Consider the following 19,868-nt stretch of genomic DNA (forward strand, 5'->3'; position numbering starts at 1 on the left):
GAAATCCACGTTACTTTTTTTTTTGCTTTTTTTTTTTTTATTGAATCACTATGAGATAGCCCCTTACAAAGCTATTCATCATTAGATTTCAGTCACACAGTATTCCAACAACCATCCCTCCACCAGCGTACATTTTTCAGAACCGGTGTCCCCAGGTTTTTTTTTTTTAACTTTTTAATGTAATTAATTGGCTGGAGCGAACGCCCTACAGTGGGTAGGGCGTTCTTGCATGCAGCAGACCCAGGTTCCATTCCTCTGCCCCTCTTGGTGAGCCAGGCAAGGTACGGAGAGTATCCCACCCCCACGGCAGAACCTGGCCTATTCAATATGCCAAAAAACAGTAACAAGTCTCACAATGGAGACGTTCCTTGTGCCCGCACAAGCAAATCCATGAGCAACGGGATGACAGGGATGACAGTGAATTTAATTGAATACCCATGAGATAGACCATTACAAAGCTGTTCATATTTGGGTTTCGGTCATACAATGATCCAGCACCCATCCTTCCACCGGTGTACATTCCCACCACCCATGTCCCCTGTTTCCCTCCCACCATCCCCCCCCCCCCCCCCCCCGCCCCAGAGTCTCCCTCTAAGAAAAAGGCACTTTCCTTCTTGCTCTCTCTCTCCCGGTTTCCCTTTGTGCATTACGGTTTGCAATACAGGTACTAAGAGGTCATTGTGTTTGTTCAGGCACGCCCCAAATTTTAAGCAGGGAGGAGGGTTTGCCAGAGCTCTGCGGGAGGGGAGGGGAGGGCAGGGCGGCGTCTATTTCATTCATCCCTGCAATGCTCGGAGCGGGCTCTCATCCTAATGAACTCTGGAGACCTTACAGGCCACTAAAGGGTGGGACACGCAGCTGAGCGAAGAGGGACAGCCAAGAGCGAGCTTCAAACCCCAGCCTGCAAGGCTCAGGCCGGAAGGGTGGAGTCGGGGCGGGGTGGTCAGCAGGCCCGCTGGCCTCGGGGAAAGGAACCACAGTCCCGCGAGGCATCTGCAGCGCTGGCAGGCGAGGAGGCGAGCGGAGGCGGGGCCGGGCGAGCTCCGCGCACGCGCAGGCGCGCTCGCTCCGCCACCTCCCCCCCCACCCCAACCCCTCTACCCTCTCAGCGCGCCTGCGTGCGCGCGCACGCGCGGCCGGGGCGGAAATGGCGCCGCGGGGCCGCGCGTCCGGGAGGCGAGCGGAAGTGGGTGTGAGAGCGGAAGTGGCCGGCCGGAGCCGGGGACTGGGCGGGGACCGGGCTTGTCGGTGAGGCGGCAGCAGCGGCGGCGGCGGCTCGGCAGGCGGGTGCAAGCTTCGGGGGCCAGGTCGGTCGGGTGGCCGGGCGTCTCCACAGAGCGAGCGTGCGCGGGCCGCCGCGCGCCTCTCCCCTTCCCTTCCTCCCCCCCTCCCCACCCCGTCTCCCCTTCACCTCCCGCCCCGCCGCCCCGCCGCCCTCCTCCTCCGGGGGGCCCGCAGGGCCGCTCCCGCCCGGCCTCCCTCTCCGTGACCCACCCTCACCCGCCCTTGTTTCTCCTCTCCCCTGCCCGGGCCAGCCGCCGCCATGATCCTGCTGGAGGTGAACAACCGCATCATCGAGGAGACGCTCGCGCTCAAGTTCGAGAACGCGGCTGCCGGGTGAGCGCGCGCCCGGGGCCGGGGCCGGGGCCGGCGCGGGCGGCCGCCCCCGACGTGAGGGGCCGTGAGGGGGGACGCGCCGGTGTGAGGGGGCGCCGGCGGGCGCGGGCGGCCGACGTGTGAGGGGACGAGGTGAGGGCGCGGGCCCGGGCGGCCTCCCCCGACGTGTGAGGGGACGCGCCGGTGTGAGGGGACGTCTGAGGGGATGTGTGAGGGGACGTGCTGAGGGCGGCCTCCCCCGACGTGTGAGGGGACGCCGTGGGGGCGCGGGCCGAGGGAGGCGGCGGCGGGGCGCGCCGGAGGCTGCGGGCTCGCGACCTGCGGAAGCGGGCTGAGGGGCCCGGCGAGCGCGGGCTCCGGGGTCGGGGGAGGCGGCACTGCCGGAGGGGCCGCCCGCCCGCCCGCCCGGAGACGGCTGCGGCGTTGGGACGGGCCTGGAAGGAGTTTCCCGGAATTCCCAGGCGGCGAGATGCAGGCCCCGAGCGAGCCCCCTGCCCTGCAGCCTCGCCCACCCGGGTCACCCCACCCCACCCCACCGCTGCCTCCTCTGGCCGCGAGGCGCTCGGGGCGTGGGTGGGTGGGGGCGTGCGGAGGCCACTGCGAGCCGGCCCGTCCTGCACGGGTCTAGGGGGGGGAACACCGTCCCTCCCTCAGCTCGGCGGCATGGCCATCTTGTTCCGCGTTTCTCAAGCAAAGCTGGAAGTCCTGTCCGTCCGTCCGCACCCCTGCCTTATCGCCCTTCTGAGGTTCCAGCGCCCCCGTTCCACCCACCGGCCCGGCTCGGCTTATCTCGGCACTCTCAGGCCGGACCCCGGCCCTGTGATTGCTTGCCTGCCCCTTCCGGGGGCCCCGGTGCACACTTAGTGACCTCCAGCGTCTTTTAAAGTTCTTAGATGACCTTTTTCCCCTTCCTTTTTCCTTTTTTTTTTTAAAAAGATGGGTTAAGACGTTTTTGTCACGGCAGCCTTCTCCGGCAAGCAGGGAATCAGAACACGACCAGCCCTCCCCAAAGCTGCTTTGCTTCTCCTCCTCAGTGTAATGGTTACAGCAGCAGCCAGGAAACGGGGTCGTAGTTTCTGGATTTGTTGGGTTCTCTCTCTCTCTCTCTCTCTCTCTCTCTCTCTCTCCCCCCCCCCCCCCCGTGGCCAGTTCCCTCCACCCCACACCCCCATTTCCCCATCTGTGAAGATGAGGCCTCCCCACTCCTTTTCACACTGGAGGAAATGAACTGTTTCTTGTGAACTGGAAACCAGTAATAGGAAGAGAAATGCTGTGGTGGAGGAGAATCGAGAATCGTGGCGGGGGGAATTCTCGGTGGTGGTCATGACCCGGTGTCTGGGAGGCATTGGAAACTGATACTTTGACCCACCAGGCTTCGGTTGATACCTTGTGTCTGCTATCTTTTATAAGGCCACAGATTGTATCTTTGAAACAAAGCAGGACTTCCCTTGAAGTAACCCAATCAGCGAGTGCTTCTCCTTCCTGCCAAGGTCTGCCACAGCCGCTTATATTTTAAGCTAACTTGCTTTTTTGTTTTCAACCTCCCCTACCAGTTCCTTTGCATTTTAAATATTCAAGCAGCCCGGCGCGGAGTCTAATTTTGGGTGATTGCCGTGTACTTTTTTGTTTTTTTTTTTTTTTGAAAAAGCAGTATAGCACAGAGGAGGAAGTGGAATCCACTTCTGCATTTTCCCCAGCTGATCTTACGTGCCTCCTCAAGCCCAGACTAGCCAAGAATGAGACCGGGGTGGTTCTGAGAGCCTCTGCCTGCCTGTTCTCAAGTCGAAGCTTGCCTTCTGGGGTAGGAGTGCTACTGGCTGTTTGTGTGTTAATCAGTTGGGACTCCAGATGGTGGTGGCCCATTATTCAGAACTTTGCGCTTTCACTTTTGCCAGAGGACTCTTAAAAAACTGTTTCCGGGTAAGGAAAGTAGACTCTCCTAAGGCCCAAGCTAAAAGATCTAAGACCTTCTAATCGCCTGTGTTATTGCAACCTTGGGCAGGGCTGCGGGCTTGGGCTTTTATTCCGGCCCCTCTTCCCTTGGGGGTAGGACTTGAAATGAGTGTGCTCACACCACTCTGCTGAAGAGCACTGGGGAATCAGCCCTGACCACCTAGCCTGGGAGCTCGGGCTTGCTGCTGGGCCAAAAACGTTTCCAGGCAGCAGAGATTGAGGCAGCAGTGAAGTTGTTAAGTATGGCTAAGGCACTCTACTGTGCCAACCCGTGCAGGGGAGAGGGCAGTATACTCAACAGAAGCACCGGTGTTCCTCACAGGCAGGCAGAAACCTTCCAGGGGGTTAAGGAGGTCTCCCTAGAGGTAGGCATAAAGAGAGGCCAGAGGGAGAAACCTGGGGGTGCGAAAGATTTTGCCCAGGGAGAAGGCAGCCTCACCCTGTATGACACTCCTTAGCAAACAAGTTGGGGAAACTCAGGGTTCCAGCTGCCTTTTCTAGAGAGGCTCTTTCAGCTCTGCGAGCTGTTGGCCAGTACCTCAGAGCCAGTGGCTGCAGGTGGCTAGTTAAATTCAAATAAAAATAAAAGATGAGCTAAAACTTAAGTCAAGTTGCTCTGTGCTGCTAGCCACAGCTGCAGTGCTCAGCCGCCTCGTGTGGCAGAAGTTGCTGGTGTTTCTGTGGTACAGAGGCACAGCGTTTCCATTATTACAGGAAGTTCTATTGGCTCATACTGTTCGGCTTCTCCAGTGTAGGCCTGAGATAGTCTTTAAATAGTCCTGTCACACAGACTTCAGAATCGTCTGGTAGTAATTTGCCTTCTTGAGGTTGTTTCAGCTTTTGTTAATATTTGCTCTCAGACCATCCTACTGGAACTTCTGCCTGTGACTTTTACTGAAAGTCTGAACTTCCTTGGGGATAAAGCAATTTTGACACCAAGACTGAGAACATATTTGGGGCCAGGGAGATGGCTGTAAAGGGTTGGAGCTCGTGCTTGGCATGCTGGAGGCCTGGATTTAGTCTGTAGCCTCTGCCAGGCGGCCTCCCAGCCACCAGTCTGGGAGCAGCTGCTGCTGTGACAGAAAATACGTTTGGTTGCAGTAACCTTTAAATTTGGTGGCATTTTTTGGACAAAGCCTAAGATTCACTACAAATTGCTCTTTATTCCTGCTATGCTCCTAGGAGAATGGCTCATTTAAAAGGGCTCACGTGATAGTACAGGCAGTAGCACACTTGCCTTGCACACAGCTGACTCGGGTTCAATCCCCAGCGCCCACCCCATGTGGTCCCTTGAGCACCACCATGAATGATTCTGAGAGCAGAGCCAGGAGTATGCCCTGAGCACCACTGCATGTTGCCCAAAAACAAACAAAAAAAGATTCCTTTATCCTTACAATAATTATTTGTAAGTTGTCTTCTGTTCCCCCAGTCACCAAACTCAAAGAATGTGACTGATTGAAAGGCTAAACTCTGGTCAGGAATGTGTGACTCTTGTGCAGCACATACTTCACATGTATGAGGCCCTAAGTCTGATCCCAGCACCCCCCCCCCAAAAAAAAAGGATCTATACTCCACAGTGCAAGTTATCACCAACATAGCTCTTGTCAACAGCATTACCTTTCATTTAGGAATTCCTACCTCGACCCCCCAACCTCCCCAATTAAAGAAGCAATCTGGCAAGTTAATTATTTGGCTACCCCCAGAAGCTGTGCTTGTCGACTTAGCTCGAGTCTGGAGTCCAAAATTGAGGAAATGCTGTCAGATGCAGATTGCTGTTGATTTTATAAATGCATGCTGGCTCCGTGCCACAGCTGTGCATATTGTGGGGAGCTGTGGTTCTATGAGGGGGAGTGAAGCTCAGTAAGCAAGCAGTGCCAATGGGGTGGGCGAGGACTGTGGGCGGAGAAATTTGAGAAAGGAATAAATTAAATCTTGCTGATACCTTGTTCTCATTCCCAAATACGCTGCATATGTCCTCAGAGAGACAGGCTGTCGAAGTGATCAGTAACTAGGACATTGTTGAAGCATTCAGAAGGAATAAAATGTAGTGGCTGACTGACTAACATGGTCTGATTGCGTTTTTTGGGGGTGAAGGGATGCATATCTGGTGGTACTCAGGGCTTACTCCTGATTCCACTCAGAAACCGATTCTGGTGGGCTTGAAGGACCTGTAGGATGCTGAGGATGTAACCCAGGTTGGGCTTACTTACAGATCCCCTATGCTTGCCCATATCTCCCTGTCCTCGGATTTTCTTGGGAATACTTTGGGCATGAAGCCCCAGAAAAAGTCCACCGAACTGATGGCTCCTTAGGATCTATAATTTGCTCATCTTGGTACAATCAGCTGAGCAAATGTTTTCTTGCAGGACTAGATGAAGTCAGATCAAATGGCCCTCGGATTCTTTAGGAGCTTGTCACTTTTCTCTCATTTGTGCAAGTCAGCTTTCGGATTCTTTTTGTTCTCCATATTTTGAGAAATGACTTAGCAAAGATTAGGACTACCTGAATCTAATGTGATTTACATTTTCTAAACTCTATTCAAAAGGATAGATGGAAGTTCTTGATGTATCTTAGAGGGATGCATACCCAGATGGAAACTTTAATGAATGAATGAAAGTTCTAAATCAGTGACATAAGAGGATTAGATAATGTAATGGCCAGTTTTTTGACTAATTAGTGATGTTCTAGACACTTCCTTGGAAAAAAGGATAGATAATTTTTTCCCCTTAAAAATCAGAGCTATACAGAACTGGAGAGATAGTACAGTGGGTAAGGTGCTTGCTTTCCAAACCATCAACTCATTTTTGATCCCCAGCAATCCCATTTGGTTTCCCAAGGACCACCAGGAGTGATTTGTGAGTGTAGAGCCAGGAGTAACCCCTGAGCATTGCTGGGTTTAGCCCCAAAGCAAAAAGAATCAGAGCTGAAGGGACTGGAGAGATAGTACAGCAGTACATGCCTTGCACACGTCTGACTGGGTTCATCCCTGGCAGCTATGGTGGTCCACTGAACCCACCAAAAATAATCATGAGCATAGAACTAGAAGTAAGCCCTGAGTGCTGCCGGATGTAATCCTCCTGAAAAAATTAAACAAACAAAATTAAAAAAACAAAATTAAAATTTTAGGCTTTAAGTAGGTTTTAAGGTATATGCCTTACATGCAGCTGACCCTGATTCTGTCTTCAGCATCACAGAGTACCAATCCCCTGAATACTGCGGGGCTGGCCTGGGTTTCCCCGGCACCCTCGGAACCAGCAGCCTGTATCTTTTGATATGCTGGCAGCGGACCCACCTGAGCACTTCTTGGGATCCTCCTTACTCCCCCAAAAATATTTTTAGGGTTGAGTTCCTTCCCAGTTCAATCAGCTTAATCAATGGCTGAATAAATAGCAGTATTTCTACATTATTAAAAAATATGTATATATATTTTTAGGGATGTTGCTGGGGAGATAATGTGGGTTGAGAGGCCTCAACCATTCATTACAAACACCACTAACTATACCAACTATAGTCCTGGTGGCCCCTTAGCTCCTGTGGCCCTGGTGGTCCCTGACATGACAAGGCCCTGTAGTACTGCGTCAGAGCATTGACTCTTTGTCCAGTTGACTTAAGTATTGCTGGGTGGATCCCCAGCTTCCCTAAGCATTGTGTAGGAGCCCACACCTCCCCCATCCAAAAAAAAAAAAGTCTCTTAAAAGCCATTGAATAATTGAAGGTGTTGTGTCGGGCAGTCAGTAACCCCTGAACCCAGCTGACTTGTTAGAATTCTAGACATTATAAGTTCGATACTAATTCCTGTTCTCCTTGTACTGGATTTTTTTTTTCCTTTTTGGGTCACACCCAGCAATGCTCAGGGGTAACTCCTGACTTTGCACTCAGGAATTATTCCTGGCAGTGCTTGGGGGACCATATGGGATGCCGGGGTTCGAACCGGGGTCGGCCGCGTGCAAGGCAAACGCCCTACCCGCTGTGCTATCGCTCCGGCCCCCTTGTACTGGATGTTAAGACTGTCCCCGACCCTTTCCTAACTGTGGCTTCAAAGTCTGATATTTAGCTCCACCTGGGCCAGTCCTGAAGCAGTTGATTTCCATGTGCCCTCTCCACCACCTTCCCTGTGAGTAGGCACGGGGGTCGTGGGAGAGGGCTACAGGAGCCCCAGGTGTAATTGGGGGGTGCTTTCTATTTGTTCCCTTAAAGAAGGTTTTTTTTTTTTCCAAAGTAAAAACATTTTATTTGGACCTTTTTAGGAAGGGAAAGAGGGGGAGAGAAACAGAATAATATGCTCTGTTTCTCCAAAGGCAGAGAGAACCCCTACATAGATCTCAGCATTAAATAGGAAATCTCAAGAGGGGAGATATGGACAACAATGTGCTCAGCCATGTGGGCACAAGCAGCACATTGACTCAGGCAGCATATGCACCAAAGAAGGTAGATTTCTTAGAGGACACTGTTTTTTCTTTTGTTTTTTGCTTTTTGGGTCACATCCAGTGATGCTCAGGGATTACTTCTGGCTCTGCACTCAGGAATTACTCCTGGCGGTGCTTGGGAGATCATATGGGATGCTGGGAATTGAATCCAGGTCGGCCACAAGTGCAAGGTTGAACGCCCTACCCACTGTACTATAACTCTAGCCCTGATTTGTCTTTCTTGAAAAGAGGATGGGGCCCCTTATTTAGATAAAAAAAAAAAAAAAACTTCATTACCTTCTGTAAACCAGAAGCTTTGCTTTAAGGTAGTTTTCAAACTCAGATTGAAAATGTGGCCGGAGAGATACTACAGGGGCTAGAGCTCTTGCTCGCATATGTTCATGCATGGAGCCAGAATAGCCTCTGCCCCTCCCCACACACATATCTGCCCCCTTGGCCCCGAAATGTGCTTATGTGACAGGTAGAAGTAGGGAAAGAAGTAGGGAAAAGTGTTTATTGAGTAACTACCCTGTGTTAAGTGTCATGCAGGCACTCGTCACTGGTTATTCCTGACTGCAGTTGCGTGTCATGCACAGGACAAGGTCCACACCCTTCATTCACTTCTCTCAAGTTTCTTCTAGTATCTAGGCCTCTCTCCCTTTGACTTCTCTCTTCCTGAAGTACCCTCTCTGTGCCGAGAGCACAGCTGGGTAAATGATCTAACTTAGTGATCCTACACAGGGATGTCTCTGGGCTCTGAGGACCATTGGTCATTATCTCAGCCTGTCAGAGCTTAGTCACCAGACACTGGTTGAGAGACTTTGCCATACTCATGTCATCTTGATTAGTCTCCACAGCAGTTATAGGAGGTGTGTGTTTGTGCATTTCTTTCCTTTTATTTTCCCCCTTCCCTTTCTTGGTGCAATGCCCAGGGGTTGTGCACACTTGCTTGCAGGCCCCAGGAGCATGGGCAGCGTGGGACACGACCAGAGTCACACTGGCATGGCAAAGGCACTTCTTGCCACTGAGACATCCCCTGGGTCTAGAAGGAGTCTCTGGATCTCCATTTTCTCGAAAGGGAACCTGAAGCTTGTTGGCTTGTTGAATCATGTTGTCTGTGGTCACAGAGCCGGCAAGTGGCCGAACTTTTGTCAGCCACTTGGATTTGCTTTTTCTGCACTGAAACTCAGGGACCCTGGGAAATTTTAGCAGATGGTCAGACAGAATATTGCTGATGTTCTTCTGGGCCTGTGCAGTGGGCTGCTTTCCTTCGGACCTGTCTTTTCATCCCTCTGGCTCCATGATTTTCAAACCACAACTGCAACTAAAAGCACTTGCTCTTTGACTTGAAGCACAGCACTGTTGTTGTGCCTCCCACTCTGTGTCATCTTTGCTGTGGCCCCCCAGCTCCCAGGTGACTTGCTGGTACGTCTCCTTTGGCCAAATGCTCTTGTCAGCAGTCTTTTGGTGCAGCTGTCAGTGGTAAGCTAAAATATTAATGGCACTGATTTGACAAATATTCCCAAGTCAGATGGCAAACCACTTAGTATAGATCTTAGGGACTTGCCCCTGTGGGGAATCTTAGCTTAGGGAACTGTACAGCTAGAAAAACTCAAAATTTTCAGGGCTTGGGGCAGGAGCTGATGACTCAGTGGTAGAGCGATGCCTCGCATATGTGAGGCCTGGGTTTGATATTGGTTCTGCAGAGCCTGAAAAAGGGAGAAATGTTTGCAGCTTAGAGCCCCAGGGGTATTTTTTGATACTTGATTTTTTATTCGTTTGTGAATTGGATGAGATTGATGGCTGAGTTAAAGCCTAATGATTAAAAACAAATAGAACACCAGCCACTGACCAAATGATGCAATATGGACTTGATTCCACCCTGACTGTCACAACCAGCCTTCCCCAGGGAAATTTACATCAGTGCTGTTCAGAGTATTATGCAGCCTCTTAGGGTCTCTCAGCTGGGCCCTAGATTAACATTGCATTTCTTCCTTTTCTTCCTTCTGTACGCTTGTTCTCTAGAAGTGGGCATTGGTGACTAGCTGGTCAGTTTTGAATATAAGATCAGATGCAGCTTAAATTTTTGTCCTTATTTTTATCATATTCTGAACCCACTGCTTCTCTATAAACCCACTTGATGCTTCCATTCTTAGGACCCCAACCCCTTAGCGCTTCTCCTAATGACATAAACGATGGCTTTGGGAAGCAGGATTACACTGGTTTTCAACAAGGCTGACGTGCATAATAGAAGCCAATTTCCTGGAAAGGTACTGCTTAGCCTCGACAACAGGTTTTCAACAGTCATAAACCTCATTATATGTTCCGTTATTCCCCAGCAACCCTGGAGGGCAGCTCTGTCTTGGTTCCTTTTACTGGTGAGGGAACAGATCATATAAAAGACATGTACTTGACTGTGTGATCTTGTCCAAATTGGGCAAGAATAAATGTGAACATGTCTATAGCTTGTCTGATGGTTCAGAAAAGAAAATAAAATGTGAATCATAGTAGCCAGTTGATAAAACAGTAGTATCTTCATTTATCTCCTACCAGTGGGCCTTGAAAAAAAGAGGGGGCACCATGTAAAACAACTTTTTTTTCACTAGGGGTTAATTAACCATCACATTTTTAGCTAGGATATATGTCCTGCTTTCCAGATAATAACTCAGCAGCATTTATCAAATAGGAGTCGTCCATGTACCAAGCTAAGCTAGGAATTCTGAAGAATGGACTGTCGTTTCATTACCTTTCTGAGTAAAGCCTTCTTGTTTCAAATACTTCCTTTTTTTTCTTTTTGGGTTACTCCTGGCAGTGCTCTGGGGACCATCTGGGATGCTGGGAATTGAACCAGGTCAGCCGTATGCAAGGCAAATGCCCTACCCACTAAACTATCACTCCAGCCCTCTCAAACACTTCTTATTTATATTTTCTCTTTAGCCAGTCATGAGAAAGAGAGACTCTTGAGTGTTCCCATTTTATAGAGGGATGGGTGTGAAAGTAAATAGACATACTGGTGTTAATTTGCTCCTTGTGAGAAAGTGAAGATGGAAAGCAGTTACTTTCCATGAACGTTTCCAAACAAAACTAGGATAAAATCAAAGAAAACTTCCTGAAGGAAAGTGCTAAGTACTGTGGTGTCATAAAGGGAGAGGGAAAGATGTGTAGGAAGACTTCCAGGTTGTCTTTGAAATAAAATTGAACTTGATGCTTTGTTTTATGAAGTTATAGCTAGGGTATATGTTCTGCTTTCCAGATAATAACTCAGCAGTATTTATCAAAAAGAAGTTTTCCGTGTACCAGGCTAAAGTCATCCTTTCCCATTAAGTAAATTTAGATTATTGTATGATCTATTTTAAACCGTTTTTCTGCTGAAAGTCCAGCTTCTGTCTCTCTGTGAGGAAAGGTGGTAAAGATAATGGTATTTTGTGGTTCATATATACAAATGCATTTATATTGTGGTCTATGTACTCCAATGAAAAGCACCTATCCGTCACAGTGGAGATTTGATAGCAGTTAGAAAACAAAAACTCTTATCTCTTCTGGTTGTTTGTACTTTGGTCCAGAGGTACATGAGAAAATGGGTTGTGTACTGGGATAGGCAGTAACTAGAGGATTCACACAGATATTTTTCCATAAAATTTAGGAACTTTTTTTTTGGATCCGGCTGTGGAAGGAGCATGATGGAGGGGCCCGAGGGAGCGCCCTCGGACCCCAAGCAGCCCACTGAACTAATTCCGGCATGGGACCAGAGACCCCACGGCGTGCTGAAGCTGTGGGACCCGGGCATCCCCCAATTCTTTTAACCTGTCTCTCTCTCAGCTCCTCCCTTCTGAGCACAGCGCAGGGGCCGCGGTTTTCCTGAGCGCAAAACGGAGTCGCCGATTCAGCCAAAACAGGACGTGAGCGCGCTTGCGGGAGTCCCCAGGGGGCGGGGGCGGCGACCCCCGCCCACCGCAGTTAGATACTTAAACCCACCTCCCCCACGTGTGCTTCCTTTTGGATCCGGCTGTGGAAGGAGCATGATGGAGGGGCCCGAGGGAGCGCCCTCGGACCCCAAGCAGCCCACTGAACTAATTCCGGCATGGGACCAGAGACCCCACGGCGTGCTGAAGCTGTGGGACCCGGGCATCCCCCAATTCTTTTAACCTGTCTCTCAGCTCCTCCCTTCTGAGCACAGCGCAGGGGCCGCGGTTTTCCTGAGCGCAAAACGGAGTCGCCGATTCAGCCAAAACAGGACGTGAGCGCGCTTGCGGGAGTCCCCAGGGGGCGGGGGCGGCGACCCCCGCCCACCGCAGTTAGATACTTAAACCCACCTCCCCCACGTGTGCTTCCTTTTGGACCCGGCTGTGGAAGGAGCATGATGGAGGGGCCCGAGGGAGCGCCCTCGGACCCCAAGCAGCCCACTGAACTAATTCCGGCATGGGACCAGAGACCCCACGGCGTGCTGAAGCTGTGGGACCCGGGCATCCCCCAATTCTTTTAACCTGTCTCTCTCTCAGCTCCTCCCTTCTGAGCACAGCGCAGGGGCCGCGGTTTTCCTGAGCGCAAAACGGAGTCGCCGATTCAGCCAAAACAGGACGTGAGCGCGCTTGCGGGAGTCCCCAGGGGGCGGGGGCGGCGACCCCCGCCCACCGCAGTTAGATACTTAAACCCACCTCCCCCACGTGTGCTTCCTTTTGGACCCGGCTGTGGAAGGAGCATGATGGAGGGGCCCGAGGGAGCGCCCTCGGACCCCAAGCAGCCCACTGAACTAATTCCGGCATGGGACCAGAGACCCCACGGCGTGCTGAAGCTGTGGGACCCGGGCATCCCCCAATTCTTTTAACCTGTCTCTCTCTCAACTCCTCCCTCCTGAGCACAGCGCAGGGGCCGCGGTTTTCCTGAGCGCAAAACGGAGACGCCGAGCCTCTCTCTAGGTTTCTCCATCTTATGAGCACCATAAAAGGGTAAAAGTTTATAGTGATGTTATTTCTGGTTGTACTTTCCCTGGACTTTATACAGAAACCCAAAACCGCGTGGCCGCTGCCGCGGCCGCGCGACTTAATGTCATCTTAGTATGAGCAATATGTAATGGTTCCTTTCTAATGGGGCGGACTTTTGTGGGAGATCCTAATAGTAAGTCTGTTGCTGAAATATTGAAGGCAATCAAAGTGGTAGCCATCTCACTAGACTGAACTAAGCTATATCCCCACGCCGGCTGAGAAGAAATTTTCTTCTTTCTCGGGAAGAAACGCGGTGTGTCATCAACTACAGTGTGATGTCCGTTAAGCAAACAGACCTGGTGGCGTGGGAATGGGATATAAGGGGAAAAATTATGTACAAGGAACAGCGGGACGCTGGTGGAATCTCGAGCCGGAGCCGACACCAGCGCAAGACCGTCGGTTCCAGAGACTGCTTGCAGATACTCTACAAGTCTATCAACTAAGCCAGAGCCCCACGCCTGCTGATGACGGGAAATAACCATCCTTTTCGGTTTTTTTTTCCCTTGTCAGGCAGCGTGGCGATTACTAAAACAGGCGTGAACTCGGTGGCGCGGGGCAAGGGGGAAAAAGAAAAACTATGTAACAAACAGCGGGACTTAATATCTCTATATTCTTAGCAATGGAGAACTATCAAATGCCTCCTTGGCAATAGGACTGCTTTTCTTTTTTGGGGGAAACCCCAACAACGGTAGTGAGTTGTGTGTTGAAACATGGAATGTAATCGAAATAAGGCGTAAACGAAGTGAAACATATCATGTGCAAGGGTTGGGACTGGGGAGGTGGGAGGGGGCGGCAGGTATACTGGGGGGGTTGGTGATGGAAGATGGGCACTGGTGAAGTGAAGGGTGTTTGAGAACTGTATAACCGACATAATCCTGAGAACTATGTAACCCTCCACATGGTGATTCAATAAAATTTAAAAAAAATAATAATAATAATAATATTATTGTGTATCATGAAAAGTCAGAGTTCAAAAAAAAAAAAAAAAAAAATTTAGGAACTTTTGCAAGGTCCCTTGAAGGTAAGCAACAGAGTAGCTCATCTCAACTAAGAAACTTTTGTTTTGTTTTGCAGAAACAAACCAGAAGCTGTAGAAGTGACATTTGCAGGTAAGTGTCTTTATTTTAGGCTTGTTAACAGAACAGATAGTTTGGGAAAGGAGGTATTGTTGAAGAGGTGGAACACTTGCCTTGCATCTGTGAGGGCCTGGATTTGATCTCCAATATATCAAAGCCCCCTGAGACCCATGATGTATGGCCCTCAAGTTAAAAAATATTAAAAAGAAGGCACAGCATAAAAATACTAAAAAGTAAGACTGGACCAATAGGAGAGCAGGCAGGATGCTTACCTTGCATGTGACTGACCTAGGTTTGACCCCTGGCATCCCATAGGAAACCAGCCGAGAATCATCCCTGAGCACAGAGCCAGGAGTAAGCCCTGAGCAAGGCTGGGTGTGGCCCAAAAACAAACCAAAAAAGTTTTTTTTTTTTTCAATTACATCTTGTCATTTTGGGTACTACCCTTTGATTGTCAAGTCTTTCTGAGGTGCTTATTTTAGATAATTTTATGGTTAAGTGAACAATGCAAGGTTTCAACTTGTGCTGCAGAACTGGGTTTTTTAATTAGAAAATTTGTCCCTTATTGTCCTCGATTAGTCATCATCAGAGTTTACCTAGCACTAGAGTAGCAGGGAAATACAAAATGTTAGATGTCACCGTATCCACTTTCCCTGTAAAAATGAAGCAAGAAGTAGGACCAAGATGGAGCTCTGCTGTAGCTCACTTGCCTTGCATGTGTGAATCCCTAACATCACAAAATACATACATGGCCAAAAAACATAGTGCAGTTCAGACTAAGGCACTGAAAGTTGATTGTACTTGGTTATTTTGGAACTTCAAGCCATTATACAATACTCTTCTGTTCAAAATGGGTGCTTCTCTTGCCCATCTCAGATGACTTTTTGCATCCCTGCAGTGTCTGTGTTTGGGGGCTCAGCTCCTTCCCAGACTCCTTCTGTTCAGTGCCAGCTCCCTTGAGTGACAGGTTTTGGTTTTTATTTTTTTATTGCTTATCACTTTCCCTTTGGAAATGTCTACCCCAGTCATATACCTTCTCATTCTTAACCAGATTTTTAAAAAAAAATTTTTTTTACAGTCTTTGAGTAACAGAATTGAGTGATACATGCTGTTCATAGTTTCAGAGATAGGGCCAGGTACCTCTCTGGTTCCACAGGAGGAGAGAAGCCCGAGAGCGGGAGGGAGGTCTTTAGATGAGAAGAAACTTAAATAACCAGGAGCAGTGTGTGAATCTTACTCGGATCTTAATCCAAAGAAGATAAGAGTTTTGTGTTACTTTGTTTTTGTGAAACAAAATAGATTTTATTGAAAAATTTCACGAGATGTGAAGGGAGAGAAAGATGTGTTCAAGAGAGGATGAATCTTCTCCAGAGGGAAAAGCCAGAATTTTGTGTTTTTGTTTCTCAGTCCAAGGCAGATATTGAAATGCTTGGCTGTGTGTTTGATGTTAACTTGTTTATAGTCTCTCTTTTTTTTGACTTAGCAGGATACGGTATATTTAAGAAGTCTTCTAGAGGGTCATATTCTAAAACATACAGAGATGAAATGATAAGGTGTCTGGTTCAGAATAAAGCATTAAAAAGAGGGAGTGTCTGAATAAAAGACGACTGGTCATGTGTTTCAAATTGTTAAAGTGCAAGATAGGAGCACAATTCATTAGACTGCTCTGTCTGCTTTGGTGCATCACAGTAAACTTTTCACATTTTTTGAACACCCAGCCTTGAGAAAGGTAAGGATGTACTTTTAGGAAAAAGCCAAGAAATAGCCCAGTGTTTTCTGCTGACATACCCCCGAATGTGGACTTTTAATTTTAAGCGTCTTTTTTACCTACATGTTTTCTTACAGAGGGGGCCTGCAGCAGCCAGGTGGCTGGCATTCTGAAATACTATTCCCCATTGTCAAATTAAGCAATCTTGCTTTCCTCACAGATTTCGATGGGGTCCTCTATCATATTTCCAATCCTAATGGAGACAAAACTAAAGTGATGGTCAGTATTTCTTTGAAATTCTACAAGGAACTTCAGGCACATGGTGCAGATGAGGTAGGTTGCACACCCTCTTCTTTGGGCCTTTGGTTTTCCACCTCCCCTTTGATTAGCAGCTGCCCCTCAGAAACCTGGAGCAAGGAATTAAGGAATTCCCCTCACTACCCCACCCGTGGGTAGGTGCTATGGATCCCATTTCCCATAGTGCTGTTAAGAAGACTGATTCCTAGGAAAGATTTGGCTGCATGCTTGCTTGCTCTTTACTTTGGGAAAACAGAGGTTCCTAATCCTTTGGGGAAAAAGATGTATTTCCAAAAGTGGGGAAAACCACTTTTGCTGTCAGGGGCCAGAGAAACACTATAGGGCTTAAGGTGTCTGCCTTAAGTGTGGCTGAGGTTTGATCCCCAACACCACATTGGCCCCCTAAACACTGCCAGGAGTGACCCCTGAGTACAGAGCCAGGAATAGTCACTGCCAGATGTGGACTCAACACACCCAAAATATGTGGGTGTTTAAAGGCCCTCAAAGAATAGTTTTCCTTGAAAACAGCTCAGTCAAGAATGCAATGGGATGGGGCTGGAGCGATAGCACGGCAGATAGGGTGTTTGCCTTGCACACGGCCAACCCGGGTTCTATTCCCAGCATCCCAAATGGTCCCCTGAGCACCGCCAGGAGTAATTCCTGAGTGCAGAGCCAGGAGTAACCCCTGTGCATTGCTGGGAGTGACCCAAAAAGCAAAAAAAAAAGAATGCAATGGGAGGTGAGTCCTGTTCTCTTTCTTTCTCAGTGCTGTGGGGGTTTGAACCAGAGCTCCACTTCAGCTGAGATCTCGGGTTCCTTTCTCTTTCTCTAGCACTGTCAAGGAGCAGTGTAACTTGTAGCCTGTTTAAAGTCTATCTTCTTAGTTCCTCATTCTGAAAATATAGGCAAAGTATTCCCTTTAATTTTTCCTATTTGAAAATGTTCTTTTCAGTTGGATTCTTAAGTCACTTTTCTTTATGACTGACTGCCTTAGGGGAAATAAGAAAGAATGCCTATGCATTGTGAAACTCTTGATGGTCTTTTCTTATTCACTGACTTCTTTTGAGAGCTAAAGTAGCAGGTTTGGTTCCTGTTGAACTATATTTGCACTAGGGAGAGCCATTTATGGAAGAAAGAAAATGCTATTACACCAGTGTGCGCACGTTGTGGTTGGGTCTTGAAGCAGGAAGTATGACTCAGTTCCTGAATCAGTTTTCAAATATCTTTAGTTTAACAGCATTCTCTTTAGTCTAGTGAATGAAGATACAGCCATTCCTATTTTTCTGATTAGGAGTAATAGCTTTTGTACCCCTGAAATGATATCATTTTATAATTAATAATTATTCAATGAAAAGGAAACTACAATACATCTTTTTCTATTTAAAAAAAAAAGTCAAGGTTTTTAGTTATTTGACATATATGTAGTGTTGTGTTGTTGGTTTTTTAAAGGTTTTTCGCAGAAGAAACCAAGAAGTCAATAGTTTTTTGTTACCAAAACTAAAATTAAAGGGTCGGGAGAATTCAGATGGAGCCGCACGTGCTGGTATGTGCAAGACCCAGACTGCATTAGTCCCCAGCCCTGCATGTGTCCCTGCACACCAGGGCCACACAGGGCACAGCTGGTCCTCACGGGCCGAGTGCTGCTGGGTGAGAGAAGGAAAAAGCAGAGATTGATGCTCACCTTGTTGCTCTGAGACAAACTAAGTTGTCGTTAACTTCCCAGCTCTGAATACCAGCTGATGAACATTATGGAGGCCTCTGTTTGAGAAGGGGACCTCTCCTACCCCTCGTACCTACGATGTGGTTAGGAGTCTGTATAAAGCAGCCCTTGGGGCAGGGGGGTTGAAAAATAATAAAACTGATGTCAGCCAAACAACACCAAGAACCATAGATGATCATATTCCATAATTATTCATAAACATTTGATTTGCCTCATGAGTTTAAGGAAAGTGCCAAATGCTTATAGAGAATGGGCTGAATAGCATTTTACCTAGAAAAAGGCAAAGCCCCAGGATGAAGACATAGTGATTGAAAGTAAGTGAAGACTTCTCAGGTAGAACAGTCGTGATCGAGCCAGAGAGGAAGTTCAAAGGACTAGAAAGCATGCTGGGGCTCAAGCACCACAGGGAGCAAACCCTGTTCTCCTGCACTGTCGGGTGTGCGCAAAAAAAAAAAAAAAGAAAGAAAGAAAGAAAAGAAAATTTAGCCTGAGAAGAATTACTGAGGTGTTTGAACAGATAGTTGAGTTGTTCTGGAGTCTATAATTGTTCTCCTAAGACCTTCCTCTCTTTAAAGATCTGGGTACGGCAGTCTTAATCCTTGGAAGGGCAGGAAAGTGCTCAAATCGATTCCTAAGCTGAGTCTGCTTCCTCACCATGGAGCTTCAGAACATGGCCCTATTCTTCCAGCCACCGCACGGGTCAAAGAACCAGCCCCACCCACCCAAGTGGGTGGAGTGAGCCAAGCTCACACAGCAGAGCAGAGGGCACGGTAAATGGCTCCTGGGTTAGTTAAACAGTGACCAGCCTGTCATAGCCACAGGAAGCTTGTTGTTTTGGTCCCAGGCCTCTTTTCAAGGCAGAAAGCCTCTGCTGCTAGGGGGAAGGTCTGATTGTGGTAAATGATCGGTTGCTTCTGCCCGGGTATCTCCTGGTGTTATTCAGCTGCAATAGGGGGCGTCGCACATTGAAAAGTGAATCATGGCTAAGTGTGCAAGCAAAGTAAGCAGGGAAGTGTTAGCTAGTTTTGCTGAACTGGGGTCACAAAGGAATTGGAGGGGGCGTATATTTGACTAATAGCACCTCTTGGATCTGAGATGGTTAGTAAGCTTGCATTGAAAGTGAAATTGGGGGACCTATGGTCTCCCCTTTCTCCACACCCCAGTAGTGTACACAGTCCAGATGGACAGCTCAGATGTGCTGTTAAAAGTTTTCATGGGATGGCCATGGTGCTTTTTTTTTTTTTTTTTAAATCTCCCAAACTTTAGAAGAAGTGGTATGAGGGACACCTTCGGGTCAATCTCTGTGCCAACAGACTCGGTGACCTTGAACTTCTCTCTTTAGTTCCTCTTCTGTAAAGATCCTCATTGTGGTGTATGGCCACCAGATGGGAACTACATGCAGCTCCGTACAGTCACCAATTCAGACTCGCCTAAGAGGCGCAGACCTCACCAAGGGATATTTCTTTCAGATTCATATGGCTTGCTCCTGGGTTTTGTTTTATTTTTGTTGTTTGCTTTTTGGGTTTTTGTTTTGTTTGTTTTTGGAGGGGGGTGTTTATTTGTTTTTTAATGTAATGTCTAGAGAGTATCTGGAACACAATGTTGGGGAGCAAGCATCTGAGTAGCACTAACTTTGTGTGGTGTTAAGGGATAAGGGTGAGGGCTGCTACACTGTCATGGAGCAGCCAAAGTGGCACTGTCGCCCAAAGGAATCCTTTCAAATACGCCTGTGTAACAGAAGTCTCTGCCTCTGTTCCCTTTTAATTTGGTAACTTGGCATCAATTGAGCGCCACATCCCCCTTTTCTGTTGTTACCCCAGAAGATAAGGAAGGTCATTAGTATGCTGGTGCCAAGAAGTGTTAGAACAGACACCTGGAGCTAAAACCCCTGCACAGCCTGTTGGACTGGGGAGTGTCAGGGCATTGACCAACTGGGGGGTTGGGGGATTATAGGTGGCCAAGTCACACCCAGGGGTGGCTCCTGAGTTTTCAGAATCATATATGGTGCCAAGGATTGAATCAGGGTTGGCCACAGGCGGGGCAAACACCTCAACCCCTGTCCTATCTCTTGGACCCTGAGCTTCTCTGAGCTCTCCTCTACCCCCTTGG

At 48.5% G+C, this 19,868-nt stretch overlaps 1 protein-coding gene across 1 annotated transcript in view; it reads left to right on the forward strand.

The window, feature by feature from the left end:
- Positions 1-1,152: 1,152 nt before the first annotated feature.
- The window catches only part of ARPC2 (actin related protein 2/3 complex subunit 2), a 38,093-nt gene continuing 19,377 nt past the window's right edge, over positions 1,153-19,868 (forward strand). The window contains exons 1-4 of the mRNA XM_055123208.1: positions 1,153-1,307; positions 1,536-1,617; positions 14,033-14,067; positions 15,963-16,075. Coding sequence (XP_054979183.1) covers positions 1,544-1,617; positions 14,033-14,067; positions 15,963-16,075 — 222 coding nt within the window. The 5' untranslated portion in view covers positions 1,153-1,307; positions 1,536-1,543. The remainder of the gene's footprint in view (positions 1,308-1,535; positions 1,618-14,032; positions 14,068-15,962; positions 16,076-19,868) is intronic.

The sequence above is a fragment of the Sorex araneus genome, chromosome X, assembly GCF_027595985.1.
Source record: "Sorex araneus isolate mSorAra2 chromosome X, mSorAra2.pri, whole genome shotgun sequence".
NCBI lineage: Eukaryota > Metazoa > Chordata > Mammalia > Eulipotyphla > Soricidae > Sorex > Sorex araneus.